Genomic DNA, 18,320 nt, shown 5'->3' with positions numbered 1-18,320 from the left:
TGAAAGAAGACAGAGGGTGGTGGTTGATGGGAAATGTTCAACCTGGAGCTCAGTTACCAGTGGTGTGCCACAAGGATCTGTTTTGGGGCCACTGCTGTATATCATTTCTATAAATGATCTGGAGGTGGGCGTAGAAGATGACTTAGTAAATTTGCAGATGACACTAAGGTAGGCAGAGTTGTGAATAGTGCCGAAGGATGTTGTGGGTTATAGAGGGACATAGATACAATGCAGAGCTGGGCTGAGAAGTGACAAATTAAGTTTAATGTGGAAAAGTGTAGGTAGTTAATTTTGTAAGAAATAACAGGAATGCAAAGTACTGGGCAAATGGTAAAATTCTTGGCAGTGTAGATGAACAGGGAGGTCTGTGTCCAGGTGCATAAAACCCTGAAAGTTGCCACCCAGGTCGATAGGGTTGTTAAGAAGGCATATGGTGTGTTGGTGTTTATTGGTAAGGGGATTGAGTTTCAGAGCCACAAGATCATGCTTCAGCTGTACAAGACACTGGTAAGACTGGACCTGGAGTGTTGCGTGCAGTTCTGGTCACCACATTATAGGAAGGATGTGGAAGCTTTGGAAAAGGTTCAGAGGAGCTTTATTAGGATGTTGATATGGAAGGAAGGTCTTACGAGGAAAGGCTCAGGGAATTGAGACCTGTTTTTATTGGCGAGAAGAAAGTTGAGAGGTGACTTAATTGAGACATATAAGATAATCACAAGGTTAAATCAGGTGGTCAGTGAGAGCCTTTTTCCTCGGAAGGTGAAGGCTAACATGAGGGGACATGCTTTAAATTGAGGGGTGATATATTTAGGACAGATATCAGGAGTAGTTTCTATACTCGGAGTAGTAGGGGCGTCGAATGGCCTGCCTGCAACAGTAGTAGACTCGCCAATGTTAAGGGCATTTAAATGGGTATTGGACATACATCTGGATAATAATGGAACAGTGTAGGTTAGATGGGCATCAGATTAATTTTGCAGGTTGGTGCAACATCGAGGACCGAAGAGCCTGTACTGTGCTGTAACGTTCTATAAAATTGGAGATGAGCTGGATCCAAGGAGGCTCCAAATGGATTTGGACAGGCTGTGTATGGGCAAGAACAGGATAGTTGGAATACAATGTGAATAAATGAGAGATCATCCAGTAAGGTAGAAAAAAATCAGAAGGGCATAGTATTTCTTAAATGGTGGGAGGTTGGGAAGCGTTGGTTTCCAAAGAGACTTGGGTGTCTTTAGAATGGGTCATTAAAAGCTAGTGTGCAAGAGCAGCAAGCAGCTAGAAAGGCAAGTGGTATGCTGCTGTTCATTCAGAGATAAATACAGGAGTAAAAATGTCTTGCTGAACTTGTATAGAACTTAGGTGCGCTGCACCTTGAGTATTATGAGCAGATTTTGTTTATCTAACAAAGGATATACTTGTTATAGAGGGAGTGCAACAGAGATACATCAGACTACTCCCTGGTAGAAGACATGGGATGTGGAAATCACTGGCTGGGCCAGGATTTATTGTCCATCCTTCATTACTCTTGAAGATGGCAGTAAGCTGCTTCCTTGAATCACTAGAGTCCACTTGCAATGTTGTTAGGAATGGAATTCCAGGATTCTCACCCATCGTCACAAAAGGAATGGTGATATATTTCCAAGTCAGGATGTGAGGGTCTTGAAGGGGAACATGTAGGTGATGGTGTTGCTACGTATTTGCTGCCTTTGTTCTTCCTGATTGTAGTGATTGTGGGTTTGGAAGCTGCTAAGGAGCTTTGGGGAATTTCTGCAATGTAGCTTGTAGATAGTACTCACTGCTGCTACTGAGTATTGGTGGCAGAGTGAATGCTTGTTGATGTGGTGTCTATCAAGTAGACTGCTTTGTGTTGGAGTTCCACTCATCCAAGCAAGTGGGAAGTATTCAGTCACACTCCTGACGTCTACCTTATAGATGTTTGACAGGCTCTGGGAAGTCAGGAGGTGAGTTGCTCGCTGCAAGAGATCTACTCAGTTAGCTGTTTTTGTACCCACCATACCGACGTTGTTAGTCCTGTTCAGTTTCTGGTCAGTGGTAAAGCACAGGATGTTAACAGTGGGGAATTATGAGCCAGGAATGCCACTGAATGTCAAGGGATGACATCCAGTGGATGGTTATAATTTTCTCTTATTGGAGATGGTCATTGTTATGACATTTTTGTGACACAAATATCAGCTGATTTACTATGAGATCCTGGATTTGTATTCTGTGGAGTTTTGAAGAATGAAAGGTGACATAATTTAAACTACCAGAGTTCTTGCAGGCTGTGACAGGGTGGATGTAACAGGGAGCATATTTTCCCTGACTGGAGAGGGACATGAGGGCAGTCTCAAAATAGGGGAAAGGACGTTTAAGATGAGGAGGAATTACTTCATTCTGAGGATGTTTGCATATTTGGAATTCTCATAAAATCCCTACAGTGCTGCAGATAGAGGTCATTCTGCCCATCGAGTCTGAACTAACCCTCCAAAGAGCATTCCACCCAGACTCTCAACACTTCTAATCCACCTAGCTTCCACATCCCTGGACACTATAGAGCAATTTAGCGTGGCTAATCCAATGGCACATCATTGTACCATGGGAGGAACCCAGAGCACCTGAGGAAACACATGCTGACACGGAGAATGTGCAAACTCCACACAGACGGTCACCCGAGGCTGGAATTGAACCTGAGTCCTCGGCATTGTGAGACAACAGTGGTAGCCACTGTGCTACCCTCTGAGAATTACGGGAGCTCAATAATGGAGCATATTTAAGTCTGAAATCTCTAGATTCATGGATATTAATGACATCAAGTAATTTGACAATAGTTGGGGGAGAAATGTGGTAGAGATAGAATGATCAGCTGTGATCTTTTTGAATAGTGAAGCAAGCTTGATGGGCTGAATGGCCTACTCCTATTTCCTGTGTTTTTAGAAGTCTGACAAGTGAAGGAGTAAACATAAAGCATAATATTACTTTTGCATGTTTTAATAGTTGGTGGTCAGTCAAGGTAGAGTTAGGGCAACTAATTCTCAGAGATAAAGGAGGTGCAGTGGAAGTATTTGTTAGATGTAATCACAACCCAAGTATGCTGTAACTGGACACAAATGTTATGCACTTACATTGCCACTTGCCAATTCTGGCCACAAGGAATGCAATGATTCTGCAATAGTTAAAAATCATACAACACCAGGTTATAGCCCAACAGTTGTTTTTGGAAGCACTAGCTTTCTCAGCACTGCTCCTTCATCAGGCATGTGTGAAACATAAGACACAGAATTTATAGCAAAAGATTATAGTGTCATGCAACTGAAATGATATATAAAACAAACCTAGATTGTTGTTAAATCTTGCCTCCTTTAGAATGGGTTGCAGGTTTCAGTTCACTAATATGTAAATCCCAGAACTACTATTAAGTCACAGTCTCAAGATAATTTAAGGTTTGATAAAATAATGGTGACAGCATTTAAGGTGTGAGGTTAAAGTCTGTCTGTATTCCAGTCTTGAGTTAGACTGGTTCTATTTCGAAAGTGGAATTTACAAAATATTACATGGATTGACGCCTATAAGGCGGACTTCGGGACAGGCAACAACGCAAGTGACTGAGCAGAGGCTAACAGCCAAGTTCGGTACCCATGAGGATGGCCTCACCCGAGACTTTTGGGTTCATGTCACACAACAGGTGACTCCACTACACTATTCTTTCTCTTCCCTTTCTCTCCCTTTCTCTCTCGTACACACACAGACCCTCTCTTGTACACACACTCTATCTCATACACACATACACCCCCAGACTCTCACCCATGCATGCACCCTCTCACAGGCTTATACCTCATCACACACACACACTTAACCAAGCTTGCGCACACGCAAACACACACTCTCACACACATGCACACACACATTCTCTCTCCTGCACTCGCACAGAGTTATGTCTATTTATAATTGAATTTGTATTTGCAGAACTATATTTGCAGATACATTCTATTTTGCTGAAAAAGTGCACAACCTGCAGGCAGTCAATCCATGTAATAATTTGTAAATTCTACTTTGGAAATAGAACCAGTCTGACTCAAGATTGGGTACGACTCTAACCTCACACCTTTAATACATTGTCTGAGCTGAGATGTCACTTTTTTATAAAACCTTAAGAATGTGACTTAAAGAAGTTCTGGGATTTACATATTAATGAACCGAACCCTGTAATCCATTCTAAAAGAGAAAAGACTTAACAACAATCTGGTTTTGTTTGATATAAATTCTGTCTCTTATGGTACTGCTCCACATGTACCTGATGACGAAGCAGTGCTTCAAAAGCTAATGCTTCCAAATAAACCTGTTGGGATTATAACCTGTTGTTGTGTGATTTTTAACTTTGTCCACCCTAGCCCAATATCGCCTCCTCCACGTCATGGATTCTGCAATCATCCCACCCACTTATCCCTCTTTGGCCTCTCGGCTGTGGAGTGTGTGACTTGCCGTTAGGTATCTTTTGGCATCTTCTCCCCCTGTCTCTGTGAGTTTTTGCTGGGTGCTTTGGTTCTTCCCACAGTCCAGAGATATGCATGTTGGTGGATTGTCAGGTGGACTTAGAGTCTGCACTGGAATTGGCCAAGACTAATTTCTGTTGCAGTTTGTTTAAAATCACAAGTTGCAAGTCACAATTCACATCTCTGTAAATAAAGCCCCTGCTTTGTGTTATACAGCAAATTGTATGGATTTAGAATTCAGTTATATTATTGAATGACAGCTTGGAATTAGCATGTCAGACTTTTACATCAGATTTCTTCACCTGATATTTTGAAATGCATTAACTTTCTTAGAATGGCTTCAGATCAAGTTTATTCAAATGTGTTAATTCAGATTCATCTTATTTCCGGCTCCTCTTGATATTTGTTTTTGTAGGCTGCCCTGGATATGTTACTAATGAAAGGTGTAAGGCGAGACCCTTGTCACCCCTTGGGAGATTACCACTACACTGGTAAGAGCACAGCCACTTACATGAAAGATAGATTCAATGTTCAGGTGGTTCAGTAGCTTCACTGTTTTCAGCACTAAACTCTCTGCCTTGACGGATGTCGAACCCAACCTCATTTGGTTGGACAAGCTAGCTTGCACTGCTGTATGGCAAGAGCAAACCCTAATTTTGGACTGCAGAAAGCCTGTGTCAATAAATTTGATTAATACCTGTTGGAAGGGAATTAATTTGTAAATGTAATCAGCAGGTCTTATGTTTGGAAATAGAGAGCCTATTTGGATAAAACAGCTGTCTTCATTGCCTAAGTTTTCATTTCTCACTCTTAAGCTTTCTGATGTTCAGCTCTTCACCTGGCTGGAATTTAGCTCCCACCTGGGTGTTATTAATTGAAACGGAAGCATTTCAGTGGACCTAGAAACAGAATGTACCGGGAAGACTCAGTAGGTCTGGCAGCACCTTTGAAATAGTGGAGCAGAAAGGAAAGGTGCCCCAGAGCAAAAGGCAAAGAGAATGCAATGGTGGTCAAAAGAAGATGTAGAGTAGATATTAATGAGAGGTGTTAAATAACAGAAAATAGGTCAGTTCTGTTGAGAGCAAATCCATGCAAACAAAACACTTGATTGGGGATTTGGAGAATGAAAGAATCAAAACGGAGGACAGAGTTCATTGAGTGAAGAACTTAAGACCATGTTGACTCCTGAAGGTTGTAAAGTATCTTAGTGGAAAATGAGGTGCTATTCCTCCATCTTGTGTTGAGCTTTGCTTGAACACTGCAGCAGGCTGAGGATGGAAATGTTAGCATGAGAGCGAAACTGTTTATTGGAATTACAAACAACCTAGCCTGCATTTTTTTCTTGCCACTGCAGAGGGGACACATTGTGAGCAAAGAATATAGTAGATTGAAAGAAGTACAAGTAAATTGCTAATTCACCAGAGAGGTTTGTTTGGGATCTTGGATTGTGCGAAGGGAAATGTTGAAAAAGAAATGTTGCATCTGTAATTACTATAGCGATAGTTTTAGAATCAACTGTTTAAATGTTGGGTACAAGACTAATTCATCCAAGGTTAAAAATATCGTAAGTCATTATCTTCTCTGTGTTGGTGGACGATGTACAGGACAATTTGCTCTCTCATCTAAATGGTTGTCTTTCTTGCCTATGCTTGCTTGTTTGTAGGATATTGAGCTATGGTGGTAGTGGGCTGAGTTCAGATCTGTCCTTGTCCGTACCCCACATGTGCTATGCAGATGGATAGCCAGGAGTAGGAATGCTGGCTGATTGTTTTCTTTCTCTCTCTATCCTTGGCTTTCAGCACAAATTGAGCATCGAACCTGAGGCTTTCCTGCTGTTTATGACTAGCTAATTTCTGCTGAGTGGGTTTAACCATGGAGCTTTCACTTTTTATATAGCAAGGATAAGAATGGAAAGTAAATAAGGTTATTATCTTTCAGCAAACATCCTGTTTTATATTGGAAGAGACCATTTCAATTTGAGCAGCACCTCTACTGTCTCTCTCTTTGTTTCTAAGCAGTTTCATCTTACCTCATGTATAGCATCAATTTATGATTCACTGATTCCCTGGTGAAGAGGCAAACAGATTGTTGGGCTGGAGCTCCATTGCTATGTTGTTCCATATCACCGTGTGCTGGAATTACAATGTTTAGGCCAGTATTGATCATTCTGTCAACATCACAAAAACAGATTATTGTGGAAGCTTGTTTAATGCATGTTTGCTGCTTCATTTCTTACATTTTAACAGTGACTGCATATCAAAAATAAAAGTACTTCATTGGCTGTAATGTGCTTTGCGACACCTGAAAGGAGCCATTGAAATGCAAGTTATTTTACCACTACTTGTCACTGTGTACAGCACCTTGTCTTGGAGCTCCATGATCCTAATACTCCAAAGCTGTGTGCCAGAACATCAGTGTGTTTTGGCACTTTATGGCAATCATCAACAAATTAATGAACCTAGAAACCATGCACTTCTTTTGACTGACAGGGTGAGTGGGACCGCTTTCTGCTGTGCATTCCTTTTCCATTTCGTCAAGTGATGTGGTTCAGCACTGATGTCATTAATAATAGCTGAAACTTTATTGCTGGAATAGCACAGCAGGTCAGGCAGCATCTAGGGAACAGAAGATTCGACGTTTCGGGCACATGCCCTTCGTCGAATCTTCTGTTCCCTAGATGCTGCCTGACCTGCTGTGCTGTTCCAGCAATAAAGTTTCAGCTTTGATCTCCAGAGTCTGCAGACCTCACTTTCTCCTCGAAGATGTCATTAATAATAGCCAAGCTATTACAGAGGTGAAATAGATATATCTTATACACTTCATAAATAAACAGCTTAAAAAAAATGAAAAGTGACTTGAAGAAATCTGTGGTGAGACCAGAAAATGATGCAAAGAACTGATCAGTCAATATTGAAAAGAGACTGTTCCGTTTGAACATTTCTTGATTTAAATGTTTGACTGGAATTTAATGAGTTTTCTCTTTCATGTGCTGAATGGCCTGGGGTGTAATTCCAGCACATCCTGTACCCTTTTCAAACTTTTGACAATTGCTGTTTGTCATTTCACCTGTACATTGTTAATTCTTCAGGGTTTTCTTTTGAATTTAGGTACTGAGAAGTGGACTACGGCAGAGAAAAGGTTGTTCAATAGGGCAATTTGCCTTAACAACAAGGATTTCTTCCTGATGCAGAAGATGGTAAGAGATAATTAAATGGCAAAATTAGCATGTTAAGTCAGTTGAGATGCACCATTCTTCAACTTGTAAGAAATTGAGCCTGTGTAGTACATTAAATTTGTTGTAGGCAGTTCATACCTTCACTTGGGTGGTAAACTGATGTAGCAGGATGCTGAGTCAAGAGTGTGTTGCTGGAAAAATCCTTCATCGGGAATGAGGCTTGTGGGCCGGGGCTGAGAGATAAATGAGAGGGGTTGGGGGGGGAGATGGGTAGCTGAGAAAGTGATAGGCGGATGAAGGTGAGGGAGAAGGTGACAGGTCAGGGGGGAGTGATGGACAGGTCTGGAGGGTGGTGCTGAGTTGGAGGCTTGGCACTGAGATAATGTGGGAGGGGAGGGGAAATGAGGAAGCTGTTGAAATCCACATTTATCCTGTTGCAGAGTCCCAAGGCGGAATATGAGGCGTTCTTCCTCCAGGCATCAGGTGGTAACGGTTTGACTGTGGAGGAGGCCCAAGACCTGCATGTCCTTGATGGAGTGGGAGGCGGAGTTGAAGTATTCAGCCACGGGGCAGTGGGGTTAGTGGGTGCGGGTGTCCCAGAGATGTTCTCGGAAACTGTCCACAAGAAGGTGTCCTTTCTCCCCGATGTAGAGGAGCGCACACCGGGTGCAACAGATGCAGCAGATGACATTGCTAGAGGAACAGGTAATGTTCAGACGGATGTGGAATGATCCCTTGTGGCCTTTGATGGAGGTGAGGGGAATGGTGTGGGCACAGGTTTTGACTTCTTGTGACAGGGAAAGGTGCCAGAGTGTGGGGTGGGGCTGGTAGGCGGTGTGGACCTGACGAGGGAGTTGTAGAGGGAATGGTCTTTCCAGAGTGCTGATAGGGGTGGTGAGGGAAATAAATCTTTGGTGGTGGGGTCCTTTTGGAGGTGACGGAGAATGATGTGATGTATGCAGAGGTTGGTGGGGTAGAAGGTGAGGACCAAGAGGTTTCTGTCCTTGTTGCATTGGGAGGGGTGGGGTTAAATTACGGTGGTGCATGAAGTGGAGGAGATGCACTGTAGGCCATCATCAACCATGTGGGAAGGGAAGTTGCGATCATGAAGAAGGAGGCCATCTGGGACTTTGAGGTGGAATTGGCCATCCTGGGAACAGCTGTGACAGAAGCAGAAGAATTGGGAATAAGGTGGGCTTGTAGTAGATGTCTGTGGTTAGTCGGTCGCCGGAGACAGTGATGGAGAGGTCCAGCATGGGGAGGGAGGTGTCCGAGATGGTCCAGGTGAATTTGAGGTCAGGGTGGAAGGTTTTGGTAAAGTTGATGAACTGTTCAACCTCCTCGTGGGAGCATGAGGAGGCGCTGATACAGTCATCGATGTAGCGGTGGAACAGGCGGGGGGTGGTGCTGGTGTAACAGTGGACCATGTATCCGACAAACAAGCAGGCATAGCTGGGTCAAACGCGGGTGCCCATGGCTACTCCTTTGGGTCGAGGAAGTGGGAGGAGAAGTTGTTGAGGGTGAGGACCAGTTCAGACAGGCGGTTGAGGGTGTCGGTGGAAGGATATTGGCTGGTATAGCGAGAGAGGAAGAAATGTAGGGCTTGGACACCTTTGTCGCCGTGGATCGATGTGTACAGGGACTGGATGTCCATGGTGAAGATGACACCTAGGGGCTGGGGAAATGAAAATCTTGGAGGAGGTGAAGGGCATGGGTGTGTCATGAATGTAGGTGGGGAGTTCCTGGACTAAGGGGGACAGGACAGTGTCGAGATGGGAAGAGATGAGTTCAGTGGGACAGACGCAGGCTGAGATAATGGGTCGACCGGAGCAATCAGGTTTGTGAATCTTCAATAGGAGGTAGAATCGGGTGGTGAGGGATTCATGGACAGTGACGTTGGAAGCTGTGGGTGGGAATTCCCCAGAGGGTGATGAGGTCTTGGATGGCCTGGGAGATGATGGTTTGGTATTGGGAGGTGGGCTCATGATCAAGGAGGCAGTAGGAGGAGGTGTCTGTGAGTTGGCGCCTGGCTTAGGGGTGTAGAGGTTGGTGCGTCACACTACTACTGCGGCCCCCCCGCTGGGGTTTGATGGTGAGATTGGGGTTGGAGCGGAGGGCTGTGCATTGTGAGGGTGGGAGGTTGGAGTGGGTGAGAGGTTGGAGTGGGTGAGAGGTTGGAGTGGGTGAGGGCGGTGGACACATTGAGGTGGTCGATGTCCCTGTACCCAACCCATATTCCCAATTCCTCCACCTCCGCTGTAAGTGTTCCCAGAATGTTCTGGATGCTGCATGTTTTGCTTGTGCCTTTAGTCTATGGGTTTCCTAGGTTACACTGCCATCTTGATCTCCGTAGTATTGAATATTGGGGTCCTGTCCAAAGTAGTTTTGATTTGGGCAGTTCATATACAGAGGGAGCTTTCACCTGGACAGTCTGAACCTCCAGCATTCGGAGCAAATTGGACTCTGACTGCATTGCATCATCCAGTATTTAATCAGCTAGCACTAACAGCACATTACTAGTGCATGATCTATTTATAACTTGACCATGGAATTTGTAAGAATTTAATAAAAGATGATGTAGCCTAAACTATATATTTGGGTTAGCAGGATGCAGTGGCTCCAAAGTAAAATGTAGTATTAACTCTGTCGAGAAACGTTTCACAGTCAAACATCTTGGGCACCCTTGGTAAAACAATCACAAAACTATAATTGATTAAATATTTGTGTATTATTAATAATACTGCATTATGAAGTTGTACTGTAATTTTAGATTGTTTGTTCCATTGAGAATTCCCTGCTATATTTCACAGTTTGCTGCTACCACCTAGTGATAAGAGAAAAGGACTGCATCTGTTAGGATTTTAAGTGATGTTTCAAAATGATAACTGGCTGATGCCAGTAAAAGAATTATTTTATATTTGTGTAGCTTGGGATTGAATCCAGTGCAGAGAATAAAACTCTCTCTACAAAAAAATGGTTTGGACATAGAAAGCCTTTCAGCTTATCTTTCCATATTCCTATTCCAAGTTGTAACTGTTTCTTAAATCAATCTTTCCTGGCTTACTAAGCTGAAGGAACTTGAATGAAATAAATTAGGAAGGGGACTGTGACCACCTCTATGAGCTCACAGCATATACCACTATTTTCCGCAAAGAGGTCATTGATTTGTTTTTCATTCATGGCACATGGACATCACTGGCCAGGGCAATATTTAATTCCCATCCCTAATTTGAAAGTCAATCCTTGCTGCGGGTCTGGAGTCACATGTAGGCCAGAGCAGGTAAGGACAACTGTTTCCTTGCCAAAAGGACATCAGTGAACCAGATGGGGTTTTCCTGACAATCAACAATGGATTAATGGTCATCATTAGATCAGAGTTTTATTGAATTTAGATTCCACCATCTGTCATGCTGGGATTTGAACCTTGGGTACCCAGAACATTGGTCGTGTCTCTGGATTAATAGTTTAGTGATATTACTACTGGGTTGTTGCTTCCCCTCTGTGTCAGTGGAACTGTTAGAAATTGCTGTTTTGCAGTGGAACTGTACAGCAGTTTAATTCTAAAATTGAGAACTTCTAGTTGTGAGCATCGGTAAGTATTGAGTCAGAGCAGCTGATGAATATAGGACAGACTATGCATTAAGGCATTATTACGATTATTCTATATCAAAAAAATCCACCAGACTAGACTATCTGTCCAGTTTAAAACTCTATAGATGCCCATGTTACCTTCAAGACTGTTCAGCCAGCTGAATCAAAACATACTTTTCAAAAAAGGGATGATTTAAACACTGAGTAGTAGGATGCACCCTTAGTAAAGATTACAGAGCAGGTTTTATGAATGACCACAACCAATGACACCTCACTCTGTACTTTAAAGAAATTATAGAGCTCTGGATCCAAAATGTGCGCATGTTTATTCCTCCGAGTGAGACTCCCCACTATTAGCACAAACACAGAAAATCAACCCTGAAAAAACAGGATTATTGCTTTCATGGGTCCTGCTGTTTTTCAGATAAAACACAAGACCGTGGCACAGTGTGTTGAATATTACTACACCTGGAAGAAACAGCTAAAGTTTGAGTGGAAGCGAACACACTTGCTTGAGGAAGACGAGATAAAGCCTGAGACAGAGAGTCCCGCTGATGGAAAAGAAATAAAAAAGCTGGTTAGAAATGCTGCTATTTATGCTCAGGTTAGTGAGGGGACAAGGTGCAAACAGGTAAGGGGACCCCAGCTGCAGTACTCCAGGTGACTTGGCCTTTGCTGCCTGCATAGATGAAGCAGTCTGCAGAGTGGATGACAAGCTACCTTGCAACAATGGTGCATGAGGCCATACACATGGAAAGCGTGAAAAGGAATGGGGTTGTATGAGGAAACAGTAGTCGGAAAAAGGTACTTTTTCCTCTTTGACCAGGAGTTCTGAAGGTTGCGTTGCCTGCCCAGTGCCAAGGTCTAGGACACATCGTTGTGTCTGGAAAAGGAGAGAGCGGAATAGTGGCACAACTACATTGGGAAGTGTTAGCAAGATGAGTACCTAGGTCGGTAGGGGTTAGCAGCTCCTACAGTAACCAGGGGCTAAAGTAGAGAACAGGACCTCAGATTTTAACCTCAGGCATCAAGATAAATCTATTAGGAACATATTGAAAAATGGAATACCATTTCATGGAGTACTGGCAGAGTGAGAAGCTCTATGTGACATGGGCTGTGAGACCATCATCCTATTGAAGTGGATATATAGGACAAGAAGTGTAATCTAGAAAGAGAGGGGGGGGAAGGAGCTGCTGTTTCAGGGCAAGATAGTTGAGAAACAAACAAAGAGAAACTGGGTAGAGTTAACCGAAATTGACATTTCAATACTGTAGATGCGAGCAAAATGAAAAGGTTTAAATAAATTAAACAGGTGAAAAGAGTGAAACTTGCTATCAATACAACACTAGAGAAGAACAACATATGGATGATAATGGAATAGTGTAGGTTAGATTGGCTTCAGATTGGTTTCACAGGTCAATGAGGGCCTGTACTGCGCTGTAATGTTCTAAATAAGTACGTTTGACCCAAATACATATTCATTGTGCACATCTATGGTGTATAAGGAACAAATTGAATTTGCATTGTCAATGTATTAAATGTGGAGATTTAGGATCCATTAGAGACGTAGCTGCAAGATGGTCAAGACTGGGAACTAAATATACCAGATTTGTAGGGTCTCTGGGATAGATGAAAAATGGTTGAACAGGAGGTTTACTCATTAAGGATGAAATCATTGAACTTCCTTGATAGGATATAGCAAAAAGGTAAAAACATAGTGGATACTTTATGGGTATAATTAAAAAATAGAAAACAATTTAAGACTGTAATAGGATTTGTACATAAACCCCCTGTAACAAGTGTGAAGTTACAGCTGTATAAATACAAAAATTAGTCAAGGATCTTGCAGTGAGAGGTTAATTGTAATAGAGAATTTTAACTTTCAATATAGATTGAAAGGTCAGGGTAGCACATATCAGCAAGATGGTGAATTATTTGAGTCTGTCTAGCAGACATTCTAGCCTAGCCACTCACCTCTAGATCTTCAAGCTTTGCACCAGATTGGGAGTTTATAAACAACAGATTGATATTTCTGTGCAGTACTGATGAAGTTTGGCATTGTTAGAGCTAGGGAAAATGATTAAATAGTTGATGAATTAGCTTTAGGCAAAGCATGATGAAAAAGCGATAGGGACAACTAACCAGAGAGGCAGAGCAGGCAAGTCATCTGAGAACATTAAGAGAAGCTGAAATATACTTTTGGTAATAAGTAGTATGAAAGGGATTTGATTCTTAAGACTGACTAGGTGACCTATAGTATCCTTGAACTCTCTTTCTTTGCAGGAAACACATTTAGTATCAGGAACCGCAAATATAATCACTTGTAATATTTTCAGAGACCGCTGTGAGTAAATATTTTCAACTTTTTTTTCCTTTTCACCCCTTAGTCATTCTCAGAGAGTACAAGCATTCCTTCCCAGACAAGCGTGAGCAGAGAAAAACTAAAGAAGAAAATTGTACGGGCTAAGCCTAACCCTTCTCCATCAGTTCACTGTCAGACAGGAGTCCAAGACAAGAATGAGAAAAAGTTTACTGTGGGAAATTTCCCATGTAAAGAATGCACAAAGTAGGTTGGATTGTGAATGATGGGTTTAGGTGAAATTTCAGTCTGACATTGCAATGTTACTATTTTTCTGGTTAAACACTATTGAGGTGCTCAAGAAGTAACTTTTGTTTTTATAGAGCCTGCTACCACTCGCTGATACAAAACACTTCACAGTACTTTAATTCCTTTTGAAAAACAGTGACTGTTGCAATGTAGAGAATTGCAGCAAATCAGCTGAGGTTTCTGCCTCTTGAGCTGGAGACTTTTGTTTTGGGGAGTCCCAGATGCCAGGTAATTGTGCTTCAGATGTTTCTGCTTCCAAAAGCCCCCCCATGTCCAACTTCTATTTACACCTTTGCAGATTGACTTCCTACTGGAAAGTCTGATTCATATAATGTTGCTCTACATTCTTAGGTGAGTACCAAGGAGTTGTGTGTTCTGCTTTTCACTCCAAAGCCATGAGCAGCCTTCTCTTTAGACTGTGCACAGGAAGGTTGTGTGACCTCATGTTTCCTATCAGCCTCTCCTTTCTGCTCCTTTTGAGGTGAAACTGCAAGACTGAAAAGATGGACAGGAAGAGACCAGCTTGATCTGTTGAATATATTCAAGACAAACAACAACTTGGACTTGTAGATTGCCTTTAACACAGTAAAACCCTCCCAGACTCTTTACAGTGGAGTTATTTAACAAAGCATTAGTCAGTATGTAATTAATCATGGCTCCCACATCTCTTCCCCCCCCCCCCCCCCCCTCCAACAGATGTAATTGTCTGAGAGAATAAAACAGATGAAAAGCCTTTAGCAAATTTAGGGAAAAAAATCTGGGTGTTCTTGGCAACATGGCCCTCAACTCACCACCCCCACAGTGAGAGAACATAACCTTATTTCAGGTAACCTGCCCCTTTTTGAAGTAAAACAAGAAGGTTTTATGTTCTGCACGCTATTAATTGATGTTCAGAGAAATTTGTGTAAAGATGTTAATATTCCATTTAGTTAACTATACAATCCCAAGTTTTACAGAGTGTACAACTACTGCAGCTTTCAGCCATAACACTTCTTTCGTAGGCATTTCTTTTTAGAGCTGGGTATAACTTCTGTCTATGGAGATTACTGCGAGATCAGCATCTGGCTTTGATGACACCTAATAGTGTCAGACCACTTTCTGCTGTGCTTTCGATTCTGAGTTGAAGTCTTTTCCCTTTTCTATCAGCAGTGTTTTTATTATTTATGTTGGCAAGTAACCATAATACTGTCTACAAACTAATAACACATCGTATTGCAGAAATTGATTGTTATCTTGCACGTTTATGTTTCAGAGTATTTGACAAAGTGAAAAGTCGAAATGCTCACATGAAATGTCATAGGCAGCAGGAGGAGCAAGAAAGGCAGGCAGAGATGAAACGATCAAGGATACGTGTGAAAGCTGAGCCAAAGGAGGAACCAGAGGAGACAGTCTTGGTCTTCACCTCCAACAATATGTCAAACATTACCACATCATAAAGACATTACCAGCATCTAGTAATTAGCAGAAGTAGTAGAGGCTATAGGTGGAGAACAGGGACCTAAGTTTCTGATTGTTCACAACAGCTGGCACAACATGAAGCTATATGTGCCTATGCTGTAAAAAAGTGATTTTAGGTATTTTGATTTGGTTTGTCCAAAAGTGGGGCAGGAATGCACATTATTACATGGGACATCTCCTTAGTCTAAACTGCCAGATGCATGGAAACATGCTTGAGCCTGCAGATGATAGACGTTTTTTTTTTACATCTTACATTGGATTGCAATCTTCAAAATGAAAACCAGTCCTGATTTATGTTCTTAGTGTAATCTATATGATTTGCTGATGAGATGGAGAAACCCTCAATCAGTAATAACATTAGACCTATAATGTTAAATCTGTGCTATCTTACTCAATATGCTTGCAGTTAACCATATCTCATTATAATCTTGTTGAGATAAAGAATGTTCTGTGCTGCCCCATGAACCATTTGATGGATAGATAAAAATTGGGGATGTCTTGGATTCCAAAGTAAAATTCACTGAAGTATGATCAGCAAAACTGTAGGGACTTGGACCATATTCAGAACAGGCAAAAATATAGAGGTTAAAGATTCCTTCTCCCAAAATAAAATAGAATGTGATTAATTGATGTTAGCTTCTGCTATAATGCAAAATGTTAACACCAGGAACAGTTTATAAACAGTCAATCAATCACCCATCTCTAAATTCCCATTGGAACTGAGAGACAAGTAGGGAAGTCAGTTTGGAGAGTAGGTAAACTGCATGTTAAATGCTACCCAGTTCAATGTCTAAACTGTAACAGTGTGGTATAAAAACAATTATCTTTGCCCACCTTGAATTGAGTTCTGCACAGGGAAGATAAGTAGCTGAGTTACTGGTAAGCTTTGATCAGTGTTGTTTGTAACCAGCCAAAAGAAGAAACAAGCCTTAGACCTTTCTTTCTTTCTATCCAAAGTTCTTCCCCTCTAGCAGAGAACATGGACCTGATCTTCCATTTCAGCACCATGTCTCTCAAGGAAGCTTGTTTTCCCTCCTTTTAATTGAAGAGTAGTTCCCTCGGTTTCTACTCTCAGGTCTCTAGCAGTAGTTGTGCACTAAAGGCAATCACAAGAGGAAGGGTTATGGGAACTACCTGGTAAACTTGTGTGCTCAATGCCACAAGGAGATACACAAGTTTGTTTGAGGAGCAAGTCTCCCTTTTGAGAAAAGAGCCTGGACTTCATTTGGCAGGTACTTGCTCAGCAGTACAGGGCTAGAAAGCTGTATCATGTTACTTTGAAGACATTGATCTTGTTCCTGTAACAGCCAGCTGTTCAGAGCATACTTTCCAGCAGGACTAAATAGTGAGCATGCAAGACAGCCAAAATTGTTAATTCTCCAACTCCAAGGTGCTGAGGGTAACTGCAGAATTTCAGTTGTTGCCCTGCCCTGAAATGATTAATATTTTTAATCCTCTTGCTTTGCATTTTTAACAATGGTGATTTTTCACTGCCTGTGGCAATGTAAATATAATTGCTTCAGTCTTATATTTTATACTGTGCTGAAAGATTTTTGCAGTATGTTTTAGCTGTTTTAAGCAGGGATGCTGGGCCCTCTTAACCCCAAAATTCTGGCCAACATTCACTTCAGGCAGGAGCAGCAGTTTTTTTTAAATACTAAGGACAATCACAGATGTCTTTTTGCCAAATCTCTAGGTAGGATACACATGGACTATTTTTTAAGTTGGCTGGACCTGAAAGGCATCAAACTTGATACACTAGCATTGGGTATACCTGTCAGAAAGACTCATCATTCAGCCATCTGAAAACCAATGTGTCATTAATTTTCATTTGGGAAAGACCGCAGCTAACAAATTTATAAATTTCTTTAAAATATTTTTTACACTAATATGACTACGAAGTGGGGACAGAACTTTCTCAAGGAAAATTTCTTTTCAGTTTATGGGAGGGGCAAGTACTTCAATTGAAAGTAACCTGCACATTTTGAACTTAAAGTGCCTGCTACTAAAGTTATCTTAGTCTTTCCTCAGCCCATTCGTGTCACCTGTGAGGCTACAGAATCTTTCAGATTGCTATATGCCATAACCTGGCAACCTAAGAATTCAACAGTCCCAAAATGTATTTGATTCAGAAAAAGTTAAAATGCCACACAAGAGTGGAAATAAGATCAGTATGTTTCAGAAACATTCAGCAGATATTGTCTTCATACCAAGGAACAAGTTAAACACTGGGGTGTACACCTCTAAGGCCTGATAACACTCTACACATCTTGGCAAGAGGTACAATACCGGCCCAGTATTATCTGTCTGTTGAGCCACAATAGACTTGTATCCCATTAATCTATACTAGATTAATATGCAGATTTTACTTGTTGAATGGACTTTGAGAGAAGAGAAATGCATTAAGCAACAGTGCAACTATTTTAGTTGTTCTGTTTCATTTCTTTCAGTTACAGTCAGTTTATCATAAAATGTGGACAGTCTTTAAAATGAATGGTGAAACAATTGACTCAGCGTCCAAAAAGTATCAGAACATTATTTTAGTTTGACAGGAGAGATGAGTAATGTGGTAATCCCTCACAAATGCATCCAAACATTTTTTTTTGAAAACTCATACTTTTTTTGAAAACTCACTTTTTTTCACACTTTCTCATAACCTGAAAGATACAAAATGGAACAGGTTTTGCTTTACATGAGTTGTGTTTTTCATTGTACATTGCTGGATATTTCCTTATCATACAAATCCAAAAAGGAATTCATAGATTACTAGAAAATTAAAGTAGGAATGGATGTATTTTTACTTTTGCCTGAAATGCAGTTTCATTTGTATATGATATTTCAACAAGTACTGCATATGCAAGTGTTTAATGCATTTCTGTTAGAGAAGTGGTAAAAGGAGGAACAGAATGGACATATCCTCTTGATCCAATTACCTCAATTCCTCCTCAGAACAGTGTGCTGTCTGTGTAATTCAGCAGCACAAAGTGTTTCAGTTTCA

At 41.5% G+C, this 18,320-nt stretch overlaps 1 protein-coding gene across 1 annotated transcript in view; it reads left to right on the top strand.

Annotated features, from left to right (window-relative positions):
* Positions 1-15,300, top strand: part of LOC122542734 (zinc finger protein 541-like) — a 50,997-nt gene extending 35,697 nt beyond the window's left edge. Inside the window, exons 16-20 of the mRNA XM_087983924.1 lie at positions 4,906-4,981; positions 7,598-7,686; positions 11,681-11,860; positions 13,644-13,822; positions 15,117-15,300. Of these exons, the coding sequence (XP_087840050.1) occupies positions 4,906-4,981; positions 7,598-7,686; positions 11,681-11,860; positions 13,644-13,822; positions 15,117-15,300 (708 nt within the window). The remainder of the gene's footprint in view (positions 1-4,905; positions 4,982-7,597; positions 7,687-11,680; positions 11,861-13,643; positions 13,823-15,116) is intronic.
* The last annotated feature ends 3,020 nt before the right edge of the window (positions 15,301-18,320 follow it).

The sequence above is a fragment of the Chiloscyllium plagiosum genome, unplaced genomic scaffold (genome assembly GCF_037043375.1).
Source record: "Chiloscyllium plagiosum isolate Xiang-an unplaced genomic scaffold, Cpla_swu_hap1 HiC_scaffold_47, whole genome shotgun sequence".
NCBI classification, from domain to species: Eukaryota; Metazoa; Chordata; class Chondrichthyes; order Orectolobiformes; family Hemiscylliidae; genus Chiloscyllium; species Chiloscyllium plagiosum.
Note: the sequence above shows the minus strand (reverse complement) of the source record. Positions and strands in the feature narration are given on the sequence as shown.